This window comes from Suncus etruscus, chromosome 10, assembly GCF_024139225.1.
Source record: "Suncus etruscus isolate mSunEtr1 chromosome 10, mSunEtr1.pri.cur, whole genome shotgun sequence".
Classification (NCBI taxonomy): domain Eukaryota; kingdom Metazoa; phylum Chordata; class Mammalia; order Eulipotyphla; family Soricidae; genus Suncus; species Suncus etruscus.
The window spans coordinates 67,904,856-67,930,722 of NC_064857.1; the positions used below are offsets into that span (position 1 = coordinate 67,904,856).

Sequence of the window (25,867 nt, forward strand, 5' to 3'; positions counted from 1 at the left end):
AGTAACCCCTGAGTGTTACTGGGTGTGGCCCAAAAACAAAAAAAAAACAAAACAGATAAAGTTACCCAGAAATTCAGAGCACTGTTACTGATACTGCAGTTTTTAGGGGCATGTACTCAGCTGGGAGGATTCCTGGAAGAAGGAAGATATGGGGGCAGGGAATTCACTCCAATCTGGTGATATCTGGTGATAACAGTCCCCAAACCAAGATACCTGAAGTATGGTTAGATTGGTGTCCTTGAAGGGAATCATAGAGGGGTGATGAGGCAAGGCCATCAGGAAAAGGGTGATTGTGGGTGATGGAGGCAGCAGGCATAGCTTCAGCAGGGCAGGTGCTTGGGCAGCCTTCTCCTACTCATAATCATTACGGCTTGGTTTACATCTTGTTCGATAAGAGTAAATCTAGGAGCTGGAATGATAGCACAGCGGTAGGGCATTAGCCTTGCACGCAGCTGACCTAGGCTTGATTTCCGGCATCCCATATGGTCCCCTGTGCCAGCTGTGATTTCTGAGAATAACCTTTAAGTGCCACCAGGAGTGGCCCCAAAACAAACAAATGATAAAAAAAAAAAAGACTTAATCTATGGAGCTGGCCTGATTCAAACATGATGACTGCATTTGTGGGCATGGGTACAGAGACACAGGACTTTATAAACTAGTGTCTTGTATACAAATTAGTGTGTGATAAAAATATGTAGTGAGCATCAGAATAGCCCATCTGGGGAATTACCTAAATGGAAAGCTTCTTCCAAAGTAGGAAAGTTAACTCACAATAAACCTTTGTTCTTTTGTTCACGTTGTATCATCTACACTCCAGCTTGGAGATGTGCCTTGAGTTATGTGCTCACTCCCCATGGGTAGATAATGTATTTTGTTAATGTTTTCCCATCCATAAACAATATTACAACATCTTGCTAAAATCCATCCTTCATGTCTGATTAATTTCCGGTAACACTCAGGGGTTACTCCTGGCTATACGCTCAGAAGTCGCTCCTGGCTTGGGGGACCATATGGGACGCCAAGGGATTGAACTGCGGTTCGTCCAAGGCTAGCGCAGGCAAGGCAGGCACCTTACCTCTAGAGCCACCGCCCAGCCCCTTTTTTTAAATTCTTGATACAGCTTGTTAGATTACTCTCTGGGAAGTCTTCCTATATCGAAACATGAGAACTCCTTTCTTTTTTCCAATTCTTATCAATGTATTTTTAAAATACAGGGAAGCAGGACAGTTAAGTGAGTATAGTATCTCCCCAATGTTTTCATTTTTTTTATCAGTATAAAGTCATGCATCTACTTTCATGAATTCATTGTTTTTAATTTTGAGAGATTTGTGTTTTCATATTGTATGTTTTTCTTAAATTTGAATATCTGTCTTGCCCTTTTATTTTTATCAATAATTTTTAAAATCATTTCCTCCTTGAGGAAATGAGGAATCTGAATTATTCAATTTCTATCAAAAATTTTAAGTCAGAAATGGTCTTTTTTTACTTTGGTCCTAAAGCTTTTGTGTGAATAGCTGTAGTTTATTTTATAAGTTTTACTCTCAACTATTCATTATCAATGAATTTTATGCTTACTATTTCAAACATCTGCTATTCTCAATGCTTAGTAAATTAAAAAATAATAATAATAAAATAAAATAAAAAAGGAGCTAGTACAGAGGTGGCACTTACCTTGCATGCAACCTCCCAGGTCCAGTCCCTTGCATTCAATATGGTCCCCTGACTTCACCAGACGTAATTCCTCAGCACAGCCAGGAGTAAGCCCTGAGCACTCTAGGTCTGGCCCCAAAACAAAAATTTATTTCCTATATTCCTCTAGAAACCTTCAAAAACTAAAATAATAGCAGACTTATTGTGACTTATAAGCATTATCAGGATTGTTTAAGGCTTAAGAAAAACCTCTATTGTCAACTTGCATTTTATCTTTACATTTTTTCTTTTCATTTCTAATCTTCACTCTACCCCTAACCTCTTAGGTACGAAGCTCTCTTTCCATTGGTGTTGTCATGTTTGATGCTTGCCTGGATACACATGGAGCACGAAACCTTTCAACAATCTGCAATTTCCTACAAACAGAAGGTAGCTTGTCAGAATTTATTGTCTCATTTATTTGAGAATATTAAAATATTTTCTATTCCATAAGGGAACTTGTAAAGTTATTTCATCAAAAATCTTTCTACTTAAAATATCTATTGTTTATATATTAAGTAAATTAGAATAAAAAATCATTTATAAGAAAATCTCTCCTTATACTCATAATTAAAATTGTATATAGAGGGGTCAGAGAGCTGGCACAGCAGTAGGACATTTGCCTTGCACATAGCCGACCCAGAACAGATGGTGGTTTGAATCCCGGCATCCTATATGGTCCCCTGACCCTTCCAGGAGCAATTTCTGAGTGCAAAGCCAGGAATAACCCCTCACCGCAGGGTGTGACCCAAACCCCACCCCCCCCAAAATTGTATATAAATTGGGCTTTTTTTTCCAGATTTATTTGAGGATTATATATATAAGAAACATCAGTATGCCAGAGAAATAGTAAAGTAATTAAGACTTGCATGTGGCTGACATGGGTTCCATCTTTGTTACTAGATAGGTCTCTCAAGCCTGCCAGGAACGATCTCCGAGCAGAGCCAGGAGTTAGCCCTAAGTGTCACTGGTGTGGCCAAAAAATCAGTTTTGATCAGATTTACCATATATAGTCGAGTATAAGCCGAGTTTTTTGGCACAGAGACTCGGTTTATACTCGGGTCGTACAGATTATTTGATTCGGTGCACGGGCACCAAATCAAATACACATAATATCCAGTTGTCTTCTGCCGTCTGCTGGAGGGGGCGGTGCTTCAGCTCAGTTCACAAGTCGAGGCTGAGCTGAAGAGGTAGGAGGCTGAACTGAACTGGATGCCACTGACCTATTTAACCCACAATATTCTGCACTTTGTATGAGACCGACAGCAGTGATGATGACAATGTCTATGCTGATACCCTCACATCAGATACACTGAAGCTCTGTTTGAATATACAGATGATGAAGAGAAGGAATCCAGTTTTGAAGGATTTTAATGTTTGTAATTTAGCTTGATTACTTGTTAAACTACAGTTTTCTGGACTTTAGTTTTAAAATTATTGTTATAGTTTTTCTTTAGCAATAAATATTAAAACATTTAACCTACTGATTCCTCACTTATTGTAATTGTTTTGGATGTATATTTTTATTTTTGAAATTTACTAGTGGCTGCTGCATTTTCCACCATGGCTTATACTCGAATCACTAAGTTTTCCTAGTTTTTAGGGTAAAATTAGGGGGCTCGGCTTATACTCAGGTCGGCCTATATTTGAGTTTATACAGTATGTATGTGGTCTTACTTTTCTTAATAATAAAAATTTTAATATGAAATGCATACTAAAAAATGAGTGATCAGAGAACATAAGAGGTTATAGGGCTTGTCTTGCATGCAGCTCACCAAGGTTCAATCCTGATACCTTATGGTCTTCCAAGCATTACTAGGAGTGGCACCTTCCTCCTTCACAAAACCAGAAGTGAACCCTGAGCTCCTTTTGGCTGTGGCTCAAACTACTCCACCTTCCAATAAAAGAATAAGATTTTTATTGTTTTACTTGATTTTAATTTTATTTTGTTTGGGGATTACACCTGGCACTGTCAGGGATCATTTCTGTTGGGACTCAATGCAATGTAGATGGTGCTGGGGAATGAACCCATGAGCCCAAGTTGGCTAAGTGCAAGGCAAGAACCCTCTCTGCTATACAGTCTCTCCAGTCTATATTTTATCATATTTTTAAACAGAAAACATCACTCTTTTTCTTAAAGAATAGATTAAAGCATTCTCAGAACTTCTTGGGAAAGAAAACTTACTGGAAAATTATGTGGGATGTAGAGGAAGCAAGAATACATTTGCCTCATAGGAGTTGAGTGATTTTGTCTCACCAAAGATAAGAATGTCTTGGCTATTTCAAGAGAGAGAAAAAAAAAACTATATTACAAAGAAACATAATTGAGAAAAATATCTCATTTTCCATGCTTTTTGATATCATAGTAGACATGTTCTTTAAAAGATAATGAGACTCTGAGAAATTAGTTTTTAGAAAAGGGAAGAATTTTAAATTTGATCTAAGAAATGATCATCATATGAGATATCAAGAAAAATATAACACTAGTTATGAATCAAAGGAGTTTGAATGTCTTTTCCAAGAATTAGAACTTCACATAGAAGGTGTGTGTATGCAATGGTCCGTTTATTTGCAATTGTAGTTTTCAGTACCCAAAGTCATTCAAATATACTATAATCCGGATCCTAGATTTTTTTTTTTTTAATTTTGGGTTATGCCCAGCAGTGCTCAGGAGTTACTCCTGACTCTGTGCTTAGGAATCACTCTTGGTAGAGCTCAGAGATCCATATGGGATGCTGGAAATCAAACCCTGGTCAGTTGTGTGCAAGGCACGTGCCTACTACTGTGCTATCACTCCTGCCCTAGGATCCTAGATTTATCTATAAAAACAATAGCAATTTGAGTTGAATGTATATGTATAAATATTACATATACACACTTTTTTGGGCCACACCCAGTGGCGCTCAGGGGTTATTCCTTGCTCTGTGCTCGGGAGGTTACTCCTGGCTTTGCACTTAGAAATTGCTTCTGGCAGGCTCAGGGGACCATATGGGATGCTGGGAATTGAACTTGGGTCCGTCCCGGGTCAGTGGCATTCAAGACAAACACCTTACAGTTGTGCTAGCCCATGCACATAAATACTTACAAATTGCCTAATTATAATAAATAATAGATATAGGTATCATTATTATTGTGGTTTTATGCTTTCTGTAATATGTTGCTCTACCAATACAAAAATGTACTTTGGTAAAAAAAAAAAAAAATAGATGGGGCCAGAGAGATAGCATGGAGGTAAGGCACTTGCCTTGCTTGCAGAAGGTCAGTGGTTCGAATCCCGGCATCCCATATGGTCTCCCGGGCCTGCCAGAAGCCATTTCTGAGCATAGAGCCAGGAGTAACCCCTGAGCGCTGCCAGGTGTGACCCAAAAACAAAAACAAAAAAGTAGAAAAGGGGAAAAATTCCATAGGGATTTAAAAGTGAAGCTCTTCTAGACTGAGAAAAAAAGCCAATTCTCACTTTTATTTCAGTGTTGCAACTTTGATTATTTTACAATTTGGCAGGTTTTATTAAGGTATAATTAAGAAAAAATAGAAAAATTCATTTATTATTGATTTTTTTGCTGGTGGTGGTACCGGCTATCTCTGTCACTTATATTTCAGACCAAGTTTGCCTTTGAGGATAGAAGTAAGCAAACTGCTAATGTGAGTCACACATTTCTTACTGTCTTGCAGATCAGCAGTTTCCAATTCGCCTGTAATCCTGACCTAACTCCACACCGGCAGCTCTATCTCGATGACCTACGTAGAGCTTTCTTCCTTGTATCCTTTGCACGGAGACTTGTCTGCAGAGCTGCAGCCTCACATAAAATGAAGCAAGAACATATGAAAGGTGTTTCTGTCCATCACTAATATTGGTATTACCCTACAAGTTATCTAACCAAAATGAGGTCAACTTGGGGCCAAAGAGGTGGCACAGGGGTAGGGCATTTGCCTTGCACACAGCTGACTGAGGACAGACCACGATTCGATCCCCTGGCATCCCATATAATTCCCCAAGCCAGGAGCGATTTCTGAGGCAGAGCAAAGAGTAATCCCTGAGCATCACCGAGTGTGGCCCAAAAACTAAACAAAAACAAAATGTAGTCACCTCTCAGCCACGAATTGCTCCCTGTTAACACTCCAAACCATGTTGAAATGATTGAAAAGCATAAAGATACAACAAATGTCTACATATACAATCCTACCATGCAAGATAACCCATGGTTAGTTGTAAACTGAATCCCCATGCAGCCCCAGGCAGAAGGGTCTAAAGAAGGGTAGCCGTGAAAAAATTAATAAACCAAGCCAGTGAGGAGATAGTCATGGAGTCAGTGGCTTCTTTCCTTGTGGTCTCTGCTCACCAAGTCAGAATGACCTTTCTTTATTTCTCCAGTACAAATTCAGCCATGTGGGGGAGGATAGAATGAGATTTAAATGGACTTTAATATATCAAAGGGGTAGGTCAAGGAAAGAGGAAATTGGGGGAACACCTTTTTCTAGGTAATAGCTGGGTGTCATCTAACAATTAGTATTTTGAACATATTTTTGGAAGATCAATACTAAGACTGGCAAATCCAAAGTCCAGTGTCTGTGCAAATGCTTTGCTCTGAGTGGCCTGTTGGGCCTTCTTGAGAGTCTTAGCAGGTGTGGACCTGTTTCTCATTTCTGGAGCCACATATCTGGCCTCTGGCTGCGCACTCCGAGTCGTGTGTCCCAACTTCCAACTTCCCACTCATGTCCAGGTCACTTGAGCAGGTCTCACCTTGGTCAGTTGCATTGGCCTCCTTGCTCCCTGCCACCCTGGCTGTCAAACTTGCTGCTGTAGGTAACTGTTCATTGCTAATTTTGAAATGTCTGCCTATCTCCCACCTTCTCTCTGCCATTCCCACCGCCTCAGCTCATACTTACTTGGATCCTAACACCAACTATTGAAAGTGCTATTTGATTCGATTTCCTGACCCAAGTTATCTGTCTTTCTGGTTCTAGTGTAGGTCCCTGGTATTTTCTTATCAAGTACATATTTTCTTATTATGTCACTCACTTGAAAGTGGCATTTGTTCAAACCTTTATTATAAGCAGATCCCCAGGCTCCAAAACTAGGATCTGGCAAGATGCAGGTCTGGAAGCAAACGTCAATACAGGAAATAATCCACACAGTGAAAAGGTGCAAGGACGGGTTCAGAAATTCCAACACTCAAGTCAGGTATCCCACCATGCAGGCCTTCTGCTTCTAAGAAGGAAAGCAGCTTAGTGGAGGAAGACGGAAGAATGAGCACTTCCTTTCTGAAATCCAGGCTTTTATTCGAACTAACCAGGCCACAACTTAGGGTGGAGAAGGAATACCAAGTAGGGAGTGATCCATTAATCACATCACCAGATCACACCTGCAGGTGGAATATGAGTACTGATTAGGGTAGGATCAGTAATCCAAATTATTATAGTCTCCACACTGAATTTCTGGCATTTTATTAGCCTGCCAACATTCTGTATTGTTTCACCTTTTCTTAAGCTTTTCTCATTCCTATTTTCTGTTCTTGACTGTGTAATTTATTTCCCAGTTTCCTTAAGTGCTGCTCATGTACTTCTACCTGTTATCCTAATTTTAGTTAGCATATGAGTTTCAAGATTTCTTTGATTCAGAATTATACTCTTAATGCATAGCTCTGCTTCTGACATAGATGAGACAATAAATGTTGGGTACTTAGCTGATTAGTTGGATGAGTAGTTCTGTGAATACATTTATAGCACCAGTCACCAAGTGCAATGCCACATTTTCCCTAAAAATTGTCATAACACCTACTTTTTATCAGTATTTACATGCCGATTTTTTGTATCTAATAAACGAGCTAACAGGCTGGAGTGATAGCACAGCGAATAGGTTGTTTGCTTTGCATGTAGCTGACCTGGTTCATCCCCTCTGGTCCCCCAAGCACCACAAAGGTAATTCCTGAGTGTAGAGCCAGGATTAACCCCTGAGCATTGCTTATTGTGGGTCCAAAACAGAAAAACAATAACAACAAAAAATCTACCTGACATTAATCAAGCAATTTCAATGGGTCAAGCACTTTTTTAAGTGCTTTATGGGTATCAATTTTGAGATTCCAAAAAGATTAATATCTAGTTTCTGTTTATAAGCTTGAAAAATGCTCCAATGTTTGACATTTTCTCCTGTCTCATTCTTTTTTTTTTATTTTCTTTTTTTTTTTTTTTTTTTTTTTTTTTTTTTTTTTTTGTGGTTTTTGGGTCACACCCGGCAGTGCTCAGGGATTATTCCTGGATCCAGGCTCAGAAATTGTTCCTGGCAGGCACGGGGGACCATATGGGACGCCGGGATTCAAACCGATGACCTCCTGCACGAAAGGCAAATGCCTTACCTCCATGCTATCTCTCCGGCCCCTTTTTTTTATTTTCAATAATATCTTTATCCTGTCTCATTTTTATTGGATTATTTTACAACATGGAATCTTCTTTCTTCCTGAGGTATCAGAAGAACCTAGAACAGGTTTCATATGGGGTTGGCACACAGCAAGGATGTCTGAATTTAGACAAACAGGAAGATTATTTCAGCAAGAAATGCTCTTTTCTGTACTCAGACCATTCTCTGCTTTTGAAGTGAACCATTGGTGCCCAACTGGAGAGCCAATGAGTTAAAGAGGGAAACAGAGCTTCCCACAGTTAACCAGCAATAAGTGTGGATAATTTCATAGACCGTACTGTTCTTAGGACACTGCTGCTTTCATCTGGTTCTTTGTAAATGCACTCACAGGAGGTGGATGGAGCATTCTTTTAGGCAATTAATAGTTAAAGGCATGGGAAGAAAGGCCAACCAATTACCTTTATGGTGAAAGCATGTCTTTTCTAAAACATGAAAAGAAAGCTGTGTGGCTTCTCATTTCTTTAGAAATTTCTTTAACTACTTAAGGTTTTCTTCTTGGTGACAGCATTTTTTGGAACTGGAAACATAGCATCTATTAACAGGTAATTAAAATTTTTCATAGCTAATATACAACAAAAATGGATACAAATCTGGGTTTTGTTCTGTTCTTTGACTTGTAGACTGAGGGATAGAGATTGGACTGATATGTATCAGTGCAGCCAGATCTATCGCAGTCTCTTTAGTCATTTCATAATGTTCTTTGATACAAAGCTTGCTGGTGTTTTAGTAGGAATAGATTTTTAAAAAATGAATTTAAACATCCTTATTTAGCAAGGCACTTACAGTTATAATATGGATTCTAACATTCTTTCTCTTCACATTGACTCTAGCTTTGAAGTTGCCTCAGTCTATTGCTTTTTGACCATGTTCAGTCCTTTTATAATGGGAGCCTTAATGCTGTGGAAGGTTAGTCTTCTTACTTGTTTTCTCATGATACTGATAAATGCCATTGGTGTAAATTAGGTAACTTTAAGAGAGTTAATTATGAGAGAGAGAGAGAGAGGAGGGAGAGAGAGAAAAAGAGAGGAGGGAGTGAGAGAGAGAAAGAGAGAGAGAGAGAGAGAGAGAGAGAGAGAGAGAGAGAGAGAGAGAGAGAGAGAGAGAGAGAATTCAGTGGCCTGAACAGTCAGTCTTCTCTGACATTCCTAACTAATGCCAGAGCTAGGACTCTTGAACTAGGTTCTTCTAGCCATTGCTCCGCAATACATTGACCCCTGCTTTACTTGTAAGCCCATTGAAATTCAAAGGAGGAGAGCTTCTTGTTGGTCCTCTCAAAGGAAATGAAAGTCTACGAAATATACAGATCAAAAGTCCTCATCTCAGGATCTCAGTTTCCATGAGCATGTTTCTTTAACCATCAGACTCCCTGAGAATAATCTTTTTTCTTTTATCCATGCTCTTATATATCCATGGACTTATTCATTCAACAAATATATCTTTGAGGCTTATATCCAGTAAGCTACCAGGCACTGGCTGGGAGCTGAGGCGAATAGCTCAGAGCAGAGTCTCAGCCTTCTATAAGTTTCTCCAGTAGAAAAAATGTTCAGGGATCACTCCTAGTGATGCTTGGGCACCATATGTGGTGTTGAGGTTTGAACCTGGACATCAGCATACTAAGCAAACATCTTAACCCCTGTATTCTCCAGTTCCAGGAGATACAATTTTTGACAAGCTATAAATGAAATGAAATTGTATTTTTGTAATAAAGAGGACAGCAAAAATAAAAGTCCATATGCATCATCCTCTTGCTTATAGTCATTATACTTGTCCTTCCAACTACCAATGTGTTTGGCATATTTTGTACTTAAAGACAATATCTAATATATGCTGATTTTCCTTCTTTCAAAGTTTATGAACAATTGATTTAATCAAAATGAATTTTATTACATTTCTTAAAAATATTCTAGTGAATGTGAAAAATCAGAAACAAACGAGTTTTAAAATAAAGGAAAGGCAGAGGGGAAGAGACTCAAAGGGTTGGGATGCATACTTTGTATGTGGGAATCCAAAGTTGATCCCTGGCCTCACAAAGTTGATCCCTCCGTTCCCCACAACCTAGCAAGATTAGGGGTATTAGGGTGGGGATGAAAAATTAAAACCCAAAACAGTAGTAAAGAAGCTAAATTATGTTTATAGAATTATAGTATCAGAACTCTTTTCATGGCCTTTCCTAATCATTTAAATATGATTACTAGTTACTATAATTAGCAAAATTTTATATTAGCTTTTATCTGGAATATGTGTTGATATGTATTTATTCTATAATTTATGCTATATCGATTTTAAATTAATTTTATTATTATTCCATGTCATTGGTGTCACTTTTATTTCTGCATTTCCTTTTTTGTAAATATATGATACTTGAGAAATTAACTTATTTCCATAAACAGAGATAGTACATGTTACAATAAATTTCTCAATGCTTCAGCTATTCATGGCATCATTTGATTTTCTTATATACAGATTATAATACCCTTTATTGTTGTGATGTGTGCTTTTGAAGCAGTTCAGCTAACTTCCCACTTACCATCAAAAAGGTAAGGTGAATGCTTAAGAAGCATTGTATTTTTTCTACATTTTAGGAAACTAGAATGAATATTGAATATATTGCATGTACTCTTTTATTAATATACTGTCATAGACTATACATTACAAAAGTGAGAAAGAATGCTCTATCTTTTTTTAGTTAGATATTACTTGTCATTAGAGGAAATTATCTGATTAGTCCCTACAGACAAATTGCTTTCTCAGCAATAAAATATTATTAGAATGTTATTCAAGCTAGAGAAGAGCCTCCCTAGAACCAGTAAAGCATAAACATTAGATTATTGTAGTTAATGACTTGGTTGTTGTGGCTATAACTACAAAAATGGGGGATGGGGTACATAGCTTGTATACATTCAGCTTGGTTTGACCCTAGAGCACCACTGAGTGATCTATGAGCACAAAGATGGGAGTAACTCCTGAAAGCCCCCCCAAAACCAAAAAAGGGGAGGGTGTTTATTCTTTTTTCTTTGAGATTATTTATATATTAGAAAAATGTGTTAAAATTCTTTTATTTTTCCATGCCATGAAATGAACTATTTTACATATCAATCATTGATCTAGTTTCTCAGTTTTGATTTTCATACATTTAACCAATGGAATGGGAAGTATTCTTGGTGAGTTTGTTGTTCTCCTTCCTTTCCCTTCCCTTCGTTAGTGCAGTCGCACACAAGGCGCTGCCCCCACACAGGTTGGAGGTGCCCTGGAAGTTCCACTTGTGGAGCCAGTGGTCATACCAGCTGTCCCAGGGATTACTCTCAATGCTGTGGGCAGGTCCTAGGATCCAGTTGGTAATGTCACATGTGCATCGTATTGTAGACACTGGGCTGCTGACCTCCATCCCTGGATCCATCTCTCTGAGTTCTGGGGGATTTCTGATGCACTCCGATGTTATTAAGCATGAAGAAAAGCTGTCAACTCTTTATTTGTTTTTACAAGCCAATAAAACCACCTGATACGCACAGAACTCTTAAGCTGTTTCCAAAAGACACTTGCTGTAAATAGGAAGTTTCTTAGCAGCTTTGTTCTTTGTGAATCAAACTGGCATATTTGATGCTGAAAGAATAACTAATATTAGCATACATTTGCATGCTTTTGACGAGCTTAAGTGAGAACTGTGTTTAGCATATTATTATGCATATACTAACATTTTAAAGAGTTTCCTCTACTGCTTAAAAATAGTATAAATTTTTACTTCTAGTTAAATTTAGTAATTTTTGCAGACTATTTATATGAAGTTAACAGTGAAATTATTCACACCTTGTCAGTATCACCTAATTGTTGCAAATGGTAAAAGCTATCTAATTTCTTCCAGTTCTGTGAGTGAATATATTTTCATAGAAGGGATTTTAATTGAAATTTAAATAAGAACGGGAAACACATGGAGAAGTAGAAAACTGAGACTCTGTGTGTGTTGTTGTTGTTGCTGTTGTTGTTGTAGATGAGATATTGTAGATGCTCTGAGATGAACACAATGAAAAACTCAACTGAAGGGCAGAACTCCCTCTCATCGATGGGAAGTGTCATGCAAAGGAAGCCAATTTGAGATCCTATACAATAAATCTTCTCTTTTGGTTCCTGAACCTTTGCCAGTCACTACTTTCCCCTCAAAGTCAAACTAACTCCTCAGATGTGCAGATAAGGGAATAAAGCACATGCCTGATTGGCACAGCTTACTTGGTTCAGACACTAAGGGAATTCTGTAGAATTGTGACCAAATAGTAAATTAATAAAATTATGACTAAGGCCACTTTTGAGATTGAAAGAAAAAAGCAGTGTAGAAGACGGATATGGACAAGATGATATTACTTACATGTGGTATTTAGATTAACTGCATAAAGAAACACAATTGCTTAAATGGAGGTTGTTAAGAACCCACTGGACCCCAGAATATAGTGAGGAGAAGGAAAGAAATTGAGTAGAGGAGGAAAAAGACATATATGAAATGACAGGGGACAAGGGCTAAGGGGCCATAAGTGCATTGTTGGTGTAAAGAAATGACAAAACGGGTTGGAGAGATAGCACAGCGGTAAGGCGTTTCTACCTTGCATGCAGAAGGATGTGGTTCAAATTCCGGCATCCCATATGGTCCCCCCGAACCTGCTGGGGGCGATTTCTGAGCATAGAGCCAGAAGTAAGTAGCCCCTGAGCGCTGCCGGGTGTGACCCAAAAACCAAAAAAAAAAAAAAAAAAAAAGAAATGACAAAGCTAAATATCCAAGCCAGAGTCAATAACAGTGAAATCATGAGACCCAAACTTGAACAACCAAACTTTAAAACGTACCTGTTATGATGGCAGGCTGGGGTGCAGAGGTGGTGGCATGGGATGGACTCTGGGAACATTGGTGGAGTGAAGTTGACACTAGTGGTGGGATTGGCCTTAAAATATTGTATGTTTCAAAATCCAACTATGAATAACTTTGTAAATCACAATGATTTAAATTAAAACAAAATCACACACACACAAAAAGACTTGTCTGGAATGTACAAAGACTTCAGGTGGAAATGTGCCCAGTAGACCTCATGAACTATAAGGACACTGGTTTTGGAGGGCGGATGTTAGCAGAAGAGCTGGAAGAAATAAGTTGGAGTAAGCAGAGCCCAGATCATAAGATCTTGAGACCCTTTTAGACTATAGTTAGTACACCAGGATTTTTTCTAGTCATGACGAAAAGTGGAAAATTTTATAGATTCCATTGTCTGCTGTATGGGTTACTCTAGGAAAACAAGAGTAAAAAGGGATCAGTTAAGAGACCATTGTTGGTCAACAGTCATAAATGGGTCATAGGATATAATAGAGGTAATATTCATTTTTCATTTATTCATTTATCAATTGAATAAAAATTCTGTTGTCCCTATTTATTAATTTATTTCCTGAATCAAAGAAATACGTTTGCCTCTCTTTAGGGGCAAACTCATAGATAGGATCTTGTGTTCTCAGAATCTTCACAACATCCCAGAGATAAAAATATTCCTGGGGCTGGAGCAGTGGCACTAGAATTAAGGCGTCTGCCTTGTAAGCGCTAGCCTAGGACAGACCGCAGTTCAATCCCCCGGTGTCCCATGTGGTCCCCCCAAGCCAGGAGTGATTTCTGTGCGCATAGCCAGAAGTAACCCCTGAGTATCAACGGGTATGGCCCAAAAACAAAAACAAAAAAAATCCTGGGGCCGGAGCAGTGGTACAGCAGTAGGGCATTTGCCTTCCACGTGGCTGACCTAGGATGGACCGTGGTTTGATCCCCTGGCATCTTATATGGTCCCCCAAGCCAGGAGCGATTTCTGAGCACATAGCCAGGAATAATCCCTGAGCGTCACAGGGTGTGGCCCAAAACCCACCTACCCCCCCAAATTCTAAAACCAATCTATTAATAGAAGTTGTATCCAGAATAAGGATGATGATGTCATTTTACTTCCACAGTCATTTGATCACCACAAATATTGAATAGTGTGTCTCATTTATGCTTCTTGTTTGAACAATTTACGAATAAACAAGGGAAACGAGGGACACATTCAAAGGAAAGTGATGAGCATGCTAAAGACTTCTGAGAGTCAATTTTGCTCTGGGGAGACCAGGATGCATAAAAGGAAAAATTGATAAACTGAACATCATAAAAACTCTGCAAAAATCCTGCTAGAACAATGAAAAGACAAGCTACATACTGGGGGGAAAAATAGAGATAGTAATTTTTACAAACCACACGTCTGACTTATACCTAGAATTATAAGAAATATTTAAAAATTAGCTGCATAATACAACAGTTCAATTTAAAAAACGAACAAAAGACCAGAAGGATGGATGGATGGATGGATGGATGGATGGATGGATGGATGGATGGATGGATGGATGGATGGATAGATAGATAGATAGATAGATAGATAGATAGATAGATAGATAGATAGATAGATAGATAGATAGATAGATAGATAGAGATTATTAAGAGGCTGATGAAAAAATTTGTCATAAATAAAATACCTATTAGGGCTGGAGAGATAGTTCAGAAGGTAGGGTGCTTGCTTTGCATTTAGCCTACCTGGATTCAATCTCTGATATCCCATAAGGTCCCCCTATCCTGCAGGAGTGACTCTTGAACATAGAGCCAGGAGTAACCCTTAAACACTGCCATTTATGGCCCCCAAACTAAAAAGTAATGTTAAAATCACAGTGCATTGGGGCCGGAGAGATAGCATGGAGGTAAGGTGTTTGCCTTTCATGCAGAAGGTCATAGGTTCGAATCCTGGCACCCCAAATGGTCCCCCGAGCTTGCCAGGAGCGATTTCTTAGCATGGGGCCAGGAGTAACCCTGAGCACTGCCGGGTGTGACCCAAAAACCAAAAAAAAAAAATAATAATAATAATAATAATAATAGTGCATTATATTGATATATCTCTTGGAATAACCAAAATTAAAAATAGAGGCCAGGGATATGTGGGTACGGTTCTTGCCTTGTACACAGCTAACCTGGGTTCAATCTCTAGCATCCCATATGTTTCCAGAGCACTACTAAGAGTAATTCCTGAATGCAGAGTCAGGAGTAATCCCTGAGTACTGCTAGATGTGCCCAAAAACAAACCCCAAAAAAGTAATGTAATCAAATGCTAGTGATAAGGTAAATAGATTACTTTCACATATTTCTGCTAAGAGTGTAAAATCATGCAGTACTGAAAAGTTTCTTATGAAATGAAACATACCATATGATTCAGCAATTGCATTCTTGGATTTTTGTCTAGAGAAGTGATGTTTTATGTTTTTACAAAAAAATACATATTGATGGGCTTGCTGTTCAAACCTGTGCTCTCTCTTGAACATATTTTCTCACTTGTCTCTGTATCTTTGCTTTTTTTCCCCCCACTTTAGAGAAGCCCATGGTTCTCAGGGATTACTTCAGGGACCATGTGGAACCAGAAATCAGACCTAGGTCTCTTGGTTGTAAAAAATGCTTCAGGCCCTTGATCTCTTCCTTCCATTCCTCTCTCTGCTATGTCAGATTTCACTCTCGGGAAAACTACGCCTGTGGTACATGAGATTCCCTCTGAGTTATTTCTCACAATTGCATGTTAATCTACAATTATCTCAAAGAAAATTTAATAAAAATAATAATTCAGGTCTCTTTCCTACCATAAAAGTATTAAATAACACTGCTTCGTTCCAGTTCATTCCTTTAGAATAGTCCGTAATAATGTAGAAAGAGCTTTTGTTGAAAATAATCTTTTCTGAATCAAAAAAAGCTAACAGAATATTTGTTTTCTGATTAGTTTCATATTTTGATGTTAAGGTGTTTTAAAAATATACTTGTTTTATAATGGGCTTTTTTTTTCCTTCCCCAGTCTTTTCCTCATGGTTCTTGTCATATCGGACATTATGGCTTTGGTAAGATATTATTCATATTGAATATTCAGTGTAAATAAGTTAGAGAAGCTAAGTGCTTTGTTAATTTAATCAGGAGAAATATGAGTACATTTTTTATATAAAATCTTTAGATATTGATGTATGAGTACTGGCATCATTTCTATGCTTCCTTTTTGAACTCTTCTTAAGGTGTCTTCAGTCTTTACATCTTACATTTTCTACTCATTCTTTCATTGGATAGTGTCTGAACTGAACCTTCCATCAAAAGTTAATATTAACAGCTATCTATAGATGTAGGAGAACACCATATCTGTCTTTTTAACACTTCGGCCTCTTGTATATTGCATATTAACAAGAAGAGCCTCTTTTATTTCCTACATTCAGGGGCTTCCACTGCTACCCTTGTTTATTTGAGCATCCACTAGATGGACTCACAAAACTCAGAATATGACTGTGTTCCCAGTGGCAGTTTGCTCCAGGGAGAGGACATGGATGAAAGTCAGTGCTAGGAGGAGAAGTAGACAGAAAGAAGGTGACATCTGGGAGGGGTCCCCATACCCTACCTGTGGGGCCTTATTCCTATTACAGCCATGACGTGTGATAGTAACACACAATACTGCCAGCCAGGTTTGCCAGGGCCCTGTGTACACAGTGGTGGCTGAGGCCCATCATCTATTGTCCCACGACCTTGTGAAACAATTTGAGGTAGAATTGTTCTTTCTTGTTCTACTGTATCCTTTAAGGTAGAATTAATATATGCAGCCCCAAGCCACCAACCTGAAGCACATTCTTAGACTTGCCAGGTCTTTAAGGCCTTCTAGACAAATACACTCCTATTCCGGGTGATCTTCCAGGGTTCCTAGAACACAACTGGTATCTGGAAACAAAAGCCTCATTGGTAACCTTAAAGTCCTACATGGAGTCCGATGCTCAAGGCAATTTCCCAAATTGGGCTCCCAGTCCTTAGGTTTAGAGGAAAAGAGTTTTGTGCTGGATTTCTAAAATTCATCATGCATAGTGGGAGAACAAATCAGCTTTCAGTTTGCTCCCAATGTGACAAAGAGACAAGACATTTTAATTTAAGTGAATCAATGTCCTCAGATTGACTTAATAAAAAGTCATCTTGCTGAATAACCATTTCTGAGTTGGCCTCGACTCACTTGTGTGGCCTTGTCTTCCACTTTGTCTCCTTAGTTCCTCCTCCCTGGCCTCACATTGCTCCTCCCAAACTACCCAGCTTAGTCCCCCATGTGAGAAACACCTTCTCTCCAACCGCCCCTTTCTGCTAATGTTTGAGTTCTTATTGAACAACCTCCTCTTATGCTCTAGTTTGGGTCTGTTTTTCTTCTCAGCTCTCCTATATTGGGGGGGTGATCATTTGAGTTACTCACGTGATTATACACCCCTGAAAAAGTTTATCCCCAGGATCTAAGGCAGTGATTAGCCTCTAGTAGGTAAAATTTTTATTTTCGGTGAAAGGATGTTGATGGAGCTTCTTTTCACTAAGCTCTTTGGAATTATTTAATACCTCTTGTTAAATATGACTGTTGAAATTCCCCATGATTTATGTCATTTTCATGTTCACTTGATTGATTGGCAATACTATTTCTGGCTTTATTTATTAGACCTTTGCTCCTTTTAATTCAAGCAAAATTTTTCAGTCAGATGATTGCAGTCAGACTGTGGTTTTAAGAAATCAGAAATCTGAAACATGTAACCCTAAAACAATGTTATTTTTAGATATTAGCCTAAGTAGCCTTTGTTTTTAATGGAGCCATATTTTGTTTTCTTTCATAGCATTTTTTCTTCTTGGTCCAGGATCATGGCAGCTGGCTTGATATTGGAACCAGGTACAGTATATTTTCACATAGAAATTCCTGCGTGCAGTGAAAAAATAACTCAACATCTTAATATAGCAGGTGCCAATTTGATTCTTGAGGGAAGCAGAGCAAGTAGCAATTATTTTAAGCCTCTGGAAGTGAGACACATCTCTCCAGCTCTTGGCATTAACACATTAGCAAGTGTTTTCTTAGGATGACGTAGGAATCTGTGTAAAGTTTGGAGGAAATTAGACATGACAGGAAGGTGCCAGGGCAAGTTCTCGAAGCTGGGCTTTCTGAGTAGAACACGCCTGTGTCTGTGACCTTCTATATCTCTTTAGAAAAATGCAGCCAATCAGATGAACTCGGTGCAGCAGTTTACGGTTGGCAACCTCAGTAGATGCCTCTTAGACTCTTTTTCAGGACGTTTGCAGTGATACCTTTAACACTGCTATTGACTGAAAGCTCAACCTGAACAAAAAGGCAGTTTCCTGTTTATTGAAAGCCAGTGACTGACAAAAGCTGTTAAACAAAGAAGAAAGCAAAATGATCTCTTTCCATTTTATTTGCAAGTGCATTTGGAGTCAAGGTACATTTTTACAGGTTGTTTATTCAGTACTTGTTGCCAGGAATTGTGGAGGTTTGGGGTGAGTCTCATCCAGACTCTCTTCTGCCTCTGCCCCTGAGGCAGCTCACAGCTTGTGCTGTCTTGTTATTTTGACACATATCTACCTCTACTACCACTCAGCTGGTTTGGGTCTCTTCCATTTCATGCCTGCTCACCATTTCAGTGGTGCTGCATTGCCCTTAGGGAACGTCTTTTTTTTTTAATAAAATATTTAAGCACCATGATTACAAGCATGATTGTAGTTGGGTTTCAGTCATAAACAGAACACCCCCCTTCACCACTGCAACATTCCCACCACCAGTGCCTCCCCACACCTTCCCAACCCCTGCCTATATTTGAGAAAGGCGTTCTACTTCTCTTACTCATCAAGGTTGTCATGATAGTTGTTAGTGTTGTTATTTTCCTAACTGCACTCACCATTCTTTGTGAGCTGGTCCTTCTGGCCCTCATCTTTATTGTCTGGGCATTATTACAATAATATCCTTAATTTTTCTTAAAACTCATAGATGTGTGAGACTGTTCTGTGTCTATCTCTCTCCCTCTGACTTATTTCACTCAGCATAATAGATTCCAAGTACATCCATGTATAGGATAATTTCATGACTTCATCTCTCCTGACAACTGCATAGTATTCCATTGTGTATATGAACCACAGTTTCTTTAGCCATTCATTTGTTGAAGGGCATCTTGGGGGCCTGGAGAGATAGCACAGTGGTGTTTGCCTTGCAAGCAGCCGATCCAGGACCAAAGGTGGTTGGTTCGAATCCCGGTGTCCCATATGGTCCCCCGTGCCTGCCAGGAGCTATTTCTGAGCAGACAGCCAGGAGTAACCCCTGAGCACCGCCGGGTGTGGCCCAAAAACCAAAAAAAAAAAAGAAAAAGAAAAAAAAAAAGAAGGGCATCTTGGTTGTTTCCAGAGTTGTAAATAGCACTGCAATGAATATAGGTGTGAGGAAGGGATTTTTGTATTGTATTTTTGTGTTCCTAGGGCAGATCCCTAGGACTGGTATAGCTGGACCATATGGGAGCTCAGTTTCCAGTTTTTTGAAGAATCTCCATATTTTCCATAAAGGCTGGATTAGACGGCATTTCCACCAGCAGTGAATAAGAGTTCCTTTCTCTTCACCAGCTCTGATTGTTCTTGTTCTTTGTGATGTGTGCCAGTCTCTGTGGTGTGAGATGGTACCTCATTGTTGTTTTGATTTGCATCTCCCTGATGGTTATTGATGTGGAGCATTTTTTTCATGTATCTTTTGGCCATTTGTGTTTCTTGACATTGAAACTAAAGGCATCTTCAAGGAAGAAACATCACTCCCCTTAGAGAGAAAGTCTTGATGTCTCCTCCGTTCTCTCATTCCAAATCCTGTAGGTCAGGTGGGCTTCAGACCAGAGTTTCTGGGGATTTAACTAGCTTGGACCCTTTGTTTTAATGGTGAGATTGTCTGCAAGTTATGCTAACCATCTCTAGCTTCACTGTTCTAGCGAGATTCTTCCTTTCCTCATCTCTGCTGCATTAAAAATCCAAACTGGATAGGAAGGTGATAAAGGCATGCTTACTTCATACATAACATTAAGCCTTGGTTTATCTCTCTTGCTGCTTCATCCTCATGAGCCAACTCCTTTGGGTTAAATGGGAGAACTGTCAGCAACTCCATCATCTTCCTTAAGCTCAGACCACTGGGCTATCATGTGTCCTTTCTCCATAGACCTTCTTTGTCTCTTATTGTATCTGCCAAAATGATGCCCACCTAGGAAATGAAAGTTATTGCAGAGAAGAGTTGGGAGGGCTCATGATGGAGAAACACAAAATAACTCTTAGTGCATTAAGCTCCATTGATGATGCTGCTTCTTTGGATGGTAAGGCAAAATTTCCAACTCTTCTTTTAGTATCACAAGCAGCAATAATGGCCTCAACGGGTGCATTTGAGCCATGTGGTTCAGGTAGAATGGGTGGGAATGGATTATGCATCTTTATAAGCATCAAATGGATCACCTGAAAGGGCTTGGATAATGGGAGGAAAGTAGCTTTAAGACTAAATTGAGGGGCCGGGTAGGTGGCGCTGGAGGTAAGGTGACTGCCTTGCAAGCGCTAGCCAAGGAACGACCTCGGTTCGATCCCCCGGCGTCCCATATGGTCCCCCCAAGCCAGGGGCGATTTCTGAGCACATAGCCAGGAGTAACCCCTGAGCATCAAACGGGTGTGGCCCAAAAACCAAAAAAAAAAAAAAAAAGACTAAATTGAAGCAACCCTGTAACAGGGATCAGACATCAAAATACCACCTTATTCTACTTTCTCCTGCTTTGTATTTGCGTAAACGTTCCTTTATAAGTTTTGATGCATAATGATTCTTGTGTCAATGCATAGACATAAGAAAGAAATTGGAGCTATTTCTTGTCATGTTGCAGATATTCTTCAAATTGCAAGCACAGTTTTTTCTAATGGGAACCAGGATTAATTGAATTATGCTCCTGTCTTGTTTTATCTCTGATAAGCTTTATTTCTACACGTCTTTATTTTACTAACATTTTTAATGACTTCAAGCATCCCCCTCTTATTCTTCCTCATAATGGGATGTTCTGAGGTCCTACGTATGAAACTGCTTTATGAAAGCAGAAAAAATGGATATCTGTCTCAGACTTTGAGAGAGGAGCAGATGCTGATCAAGCCAAATAGTGTCTGCCTGTGACTATCTTGGGTTTTGAAAATAGGCTTGAAACAGTTCTCGGTGGTTTCAGGTTCATATATAAGTAGCATTTCCTTTAAAAGTTGCATTGCTAGACAGGAGACCTGTGTAGAGCCTGTATATGCATCCTCAGAACAGATGCTACCAAAGCAATAATGAGACTCTTCGAGGACTATACATCCCAACCTGGACCAGCAGCTGAAACTGGAGCAAAGCCAGAAAACAGAGGGCTCAGGAGACTATAATTGGGCACTTTCTTCTTTTGATCTTTTTATTTATTTATTTATTTATTTATTTATTTATTTATTTATTTATTTTGCTTCCCACCTGCAATTCTGGGCAAACCAACTTGACCTGAGGATTCAAGGCTGATTAGCTGTGTAGTGCCAGGATTCCACAGACCACTCACTAGTACTGGTCATGACTAGTACTAATCATGCCTGATGGTTCTTGGGCTCTCACCACTCCAGCCTCCTCCTCTACCTCCTCTGTTGTGCTCTTTCTTTATTACTAGCCGGGCATATTTGGATAGCAGGAAATTTGACAAGAACATTGCCTTTTTTATGGCATACTGAAAGAAGTGGAGGGACTTTTAAACTGGAGGGAAAATAAATTGCCTGGGGTAATTTTAAAAACTATAAAGACATTTAAAAATGGATGCTCTATTTTTGATTGGAGGTGAATCAATTCAGCATCATTAATTAGAATCATAATTTAATTCTAGAGAGGTATTTGTTTGGACCTCAATAGTTTTTTTTGTGCACCGTTGTTATTATCTTATTAAAATAGAAATCGCAACAAAAGTTACCTTTTCTTGTAGAGACAATAAAAACTGCTGAGCACTGTCAGTAAAGTGCTTACTAGAAGTGATGGCTGTGAAAGGTTCTCACCTTTACAGCAAATCTGAAACCTGATTCTCACCCTTGTATACCTTAGTACTTCTCTCAACAAGCTTCAAGGGTTCGTGGCTAGGAATGAGAAGTATTTCCAGCCTCTTCTCTCCCTCCCCGTCAAGCAGGCTGCAAAGCCCTTTTGATGGTCCAACATGTCCCTCCACTAGACCTGGTCCCTCTCCCATCACACATCTACAGGTGGAAGTGACGTCAAATAGCCCTCAGCAGTGTGGGAACAGCAGCTCATTTTGTGAAGCTTCCTGATGCTCCTTTCAGTCCTCGGGGCTGAGATGACACTGAGACGTGATTGATGGAAAATCTCATGAGCTGAATGCCTTGTGGCTCCTTTGCACGAGAATGATGAGCCTCCTAACTGCTCGCTGCCAATAACCTGAGCGTAAATGAGCCAAGAGCCAGTCATTTCAGACCACTGTGAGGAGATAAGTGATCTGTCTCTTATAAATAGACTCACTAGACTTGAGGCTGGGTTGCCTATTGGTTTTACAAGACTTATTTGGTGAAGCTGCCAAGGCTTATTTGATATTTTAAAATAACTTAAAATGTTACAAGTGATGAACAAAAATGCCTAAAAACCATGGCAGAATGTGACAGAATAAAACTGTCCTAGACTGTAATAATTTTTTCCTTTTCTTTTTATAGTTTTATTGAGGAATAATATAGATTTCACAAAAATATCATTTTAAGGTATCAAAATGATCTAAGTATTTTTTTACTACTTAGTTATTTTTATCAAATTTATAGAATTGTGAATCATCACCACATTTGAGGTTTTGAATATTTCTGTCACTCAGAAGATTTCTGGACCTGACATACAATGAATTAATCTTTGATAAAGGGGCAAGAAATGCAAAATGGAGCAAGGAAAGCCTCTTCAACAAGTGGTATTGGGCAACTGGTCAGCCACATGCAAAAAAGTGAACTCAACCTCCATCTAACACCATGCACAAATCCAAATGAATTAAAGACCTTAATATCAGATTCGAAACCATAGAGTATATAGAACAACATGTAGGTAAAACACACCATGTCATTAAGACTAAAGGCATCTTCAAGGAGGAAATAGCACTCTCCAAACAAGTGAAAGCGGACATAGACAGATAGGACTATATTAAGCTGAGAAGCTGCTACTTCAAAAGGAAATAGTGACTAGGATACAAAAGCCACCCACAGAATGGGAGAGATTATTTACCCAATACCCATCAGATAAGGGGCTAATATCTAAGATATACAAAGTACTGATAGAACTTAACAAGAAATAAAATCTAACCCCATCAAAAAATGGGGAAAGAAATGAACAGACACTTTGTCAAAGAAGAAATACAAATGGCAAAAAGGCACATAAAAAAATGCTCCATATCAATAATCATCAGAGTGCAAATCAAAACAATAGTGAGGTACCATCTCATGCCACAGAGACTGGCACATCACAAAGAACAAAAGCTGTCAGTGCTGGCAGGGATGTAGGGAAAAAGGGACTCTCATTCACTACTAGTGGGAATGCTGTCTAATTCACCTTTATGGAAAACAGTATGGAGATTCCTCAAAAAACTGGAAATTGAGCTCCCATATGATCCAGCTATACCACATCTATATATGTGTGTACTCTAGGAACACAGAAATACGATACAAAAATCCCTTTCTCACACTTATATTCATTGCAGCGCTATTTATAATAGCCAGACTCTGGAAACAACCAAGATGGTCTTCAACAGATGACTGGCTAAAGAAACTGGTACATATACACAATGGAATGTTATGCAGCCATCAGGGAAGATGAAGTCACGAAACTTTCCTATATATGGATGAGCATGGAAACTATTATGCTGAGTGAAATAAGTCAGAGAGAGAGAGAGAGAGAGAGAGAGATACAGAATAGTCTCACTCATCTATGAGTTTTAAGAACAATTAAAGACATTGTAATAATGCCCAGAGACAATAGAGATGAGCTTCATGCTATGAAGCTCACCACAAAGAGTGGTGAGTACATTTAGAGAAATAACTACACTAATAACTATTATGACAATGTTAATGAGTGAGAAAGGTAGAATGCCTGTCTGATATAGGCAGGGAGGAGGGAGATGGGGAGCATTGGTGATGGGAATGTTGCAGTGGTGAAGGGGGGGTGTTCTTTTTATGACTAAAACTCAACTACAATCACGTGTGTAATCATGGTGCTTAAATAAAGATATTATTTTGCAAAAAAAAAAAAAAAAGAAGAAGAAGAAGAAGAAGAAGAAGGAAGAAGAAGAAGAAGAAGAAGAAGAAGAAAGAAGAAGAAGAAGAAAGAAGAAGAAGAAGAAGAAGAAGAAGAAGAAGAAGAAGAAGAAGAAGAAGAAGAAGAAGAAAGAAGAAGAAGAAGAAGAAGAAGAAGAAGAAGAAGAAGAAGAAGAAGAAGAAGAAGAAGAAGAAGAAGAAGAAGAAGAAGAAGAAGAAGAAGAAAAGAAGAAGAAAGATTCTTAAGCCTGATAATAGGCTCTTTGCATTCTCATACTCAGCCACAGGTTACCACCAACCTGCTTTCTTGGAAAGTCCTGGAAACACACTTGGGAAAAACTCACTCTGCCTCTGTTTGTTGGGTTGAGTATATTATAACTGTTGGGTTAAATTTATTGTATCTTAGAGGAGAGGTTGATAGATTGTTAAGTCTGTTGGTATCTTTGCTGATAGTCTAGTAATTTAGGCAGTTGTTAAGAAGGATGTTGAAATCTTTAGCTATAATTATAGATTCATTTTCTTTTTGCTTTCTGTCAAGTCTTTATGTCACTGGCTTTGCAGCTCTGTTGGTTGGGGCAGATATTTAAGAAGTTTATTCTCGAGGGGAGGGGAAAGAAGTTTATTTTCAATGGAATAAATCTTTATTCTCTATTTTTAGATTTTTGTCCACACCCCACAATACTGAGGGTTTACTTTTGCTCTTTGCTCAAAAAATCACTCCAGGATTTTTGGTACCTAGGATTGAACTGAGGTTGGCCATGTACAAGGCAATGTCTTAACCCCTAGAATATCTCTCCAGCCCTTGGAATGAACCTTTTTATCATTAGATAATATTCTCTCTCTAGAAATATTCTTTGATCTAAAGTTTAACCGCCTTGACATTAATTAATATGATCTTGTATTATTTATTAACCTAATTTTAATTAATGTTTTCATGATAAAGTATCTTTCTTCTCTTCCTTTTCTGTATCATTATCATTAAAGTGAGACAGCATATTGCTTGATCATGTTTTTAATCTAATCTGTCAGTCTCTGCTTTTAGTTGGTACAATTAAACTATTTACATATAATGTAATTAATATGTTAGTGTTTAAACCTGCCATTTAATTTATTCCTTTTTGTTCTTTCTGTCTTGTATTTCTTTTTTTTGGGTGGGGGTTGGGTTTGGGTCACACCTGGCAGTGCTCAGAGGTTACTCCTGACTCTATGCTCAGAAATCGCCCCTAGCAGGCACAGGGGACCGTATGGGATGCTGGGACTTGAACAACTGTCCTTCTGCATGAAAGGCAAACACCTTACCTCCATGCTCTCTCTCCGGCCCCTGTCTTGTATTTCTTGTTTGCCTATGGCATACTTGGGCATTAATTCAGTTTTTTAATTTTGAATTTGAGTTAAATTTCTATGTATTTATATATTATAAAGCACATTCCTTCTATGACTTTTTAAGTAATTGCTTTAAGAATTATATGTATACATAGCTGGTTACCATCTACTGTTTGGACCATTTTACCAGTTTGACTGATCTATAGAAGCCTTACTTTCTACATCCTAACAGTGTCATAAAGCATAATGATTGTTGCGGTAGCTTTCAAATGTAATTTAGAAAAATCAAA

At 38.7% G+C, this 25,867-nt stretch overlaps 1 protein-coding gene across 1 annotated transcript in view; it reads left to right on the forward strand.

Moving 5' to 3' along the window:
* The window catches only part of PIGN (phosphatidylinositol glycan anchor biosynthesis class N), a 103,351-nt gene that overhangs the window by 69,924 nt on the left and 7,560 nt on the right, over positions 1-25,867 (forward strand). Inside the window, exons 21-27 of the mRNA XM_049782098.1 lie at positions 1,977-2,079; positions 5,362-5,448; positions 8,591-8,646; positions 8,935-9,010; positions 10,568-10,641; positions 15,973-16,015; positions 17,792-17,844. Of these exons, the coding sequence (XP_049638055.1) occupies positions 1,977-2,079; positions 5,362-5,448; positions 8,591-8,646; positions 8,935-9,010; positions 10,568-10,641; positions 15,973-16,015; positions 17,792-17,844 (492 nt within the window). The remainder of the gene's footprint in view (positions 1-1,976; positions 2,080-5,361; positions 5,449-8,590; positions 8,647-8,934; positions 9,011-10,567; positions 10,642-15,972; positions 16,016-17,791; positions 17,845-25,867) is intronic.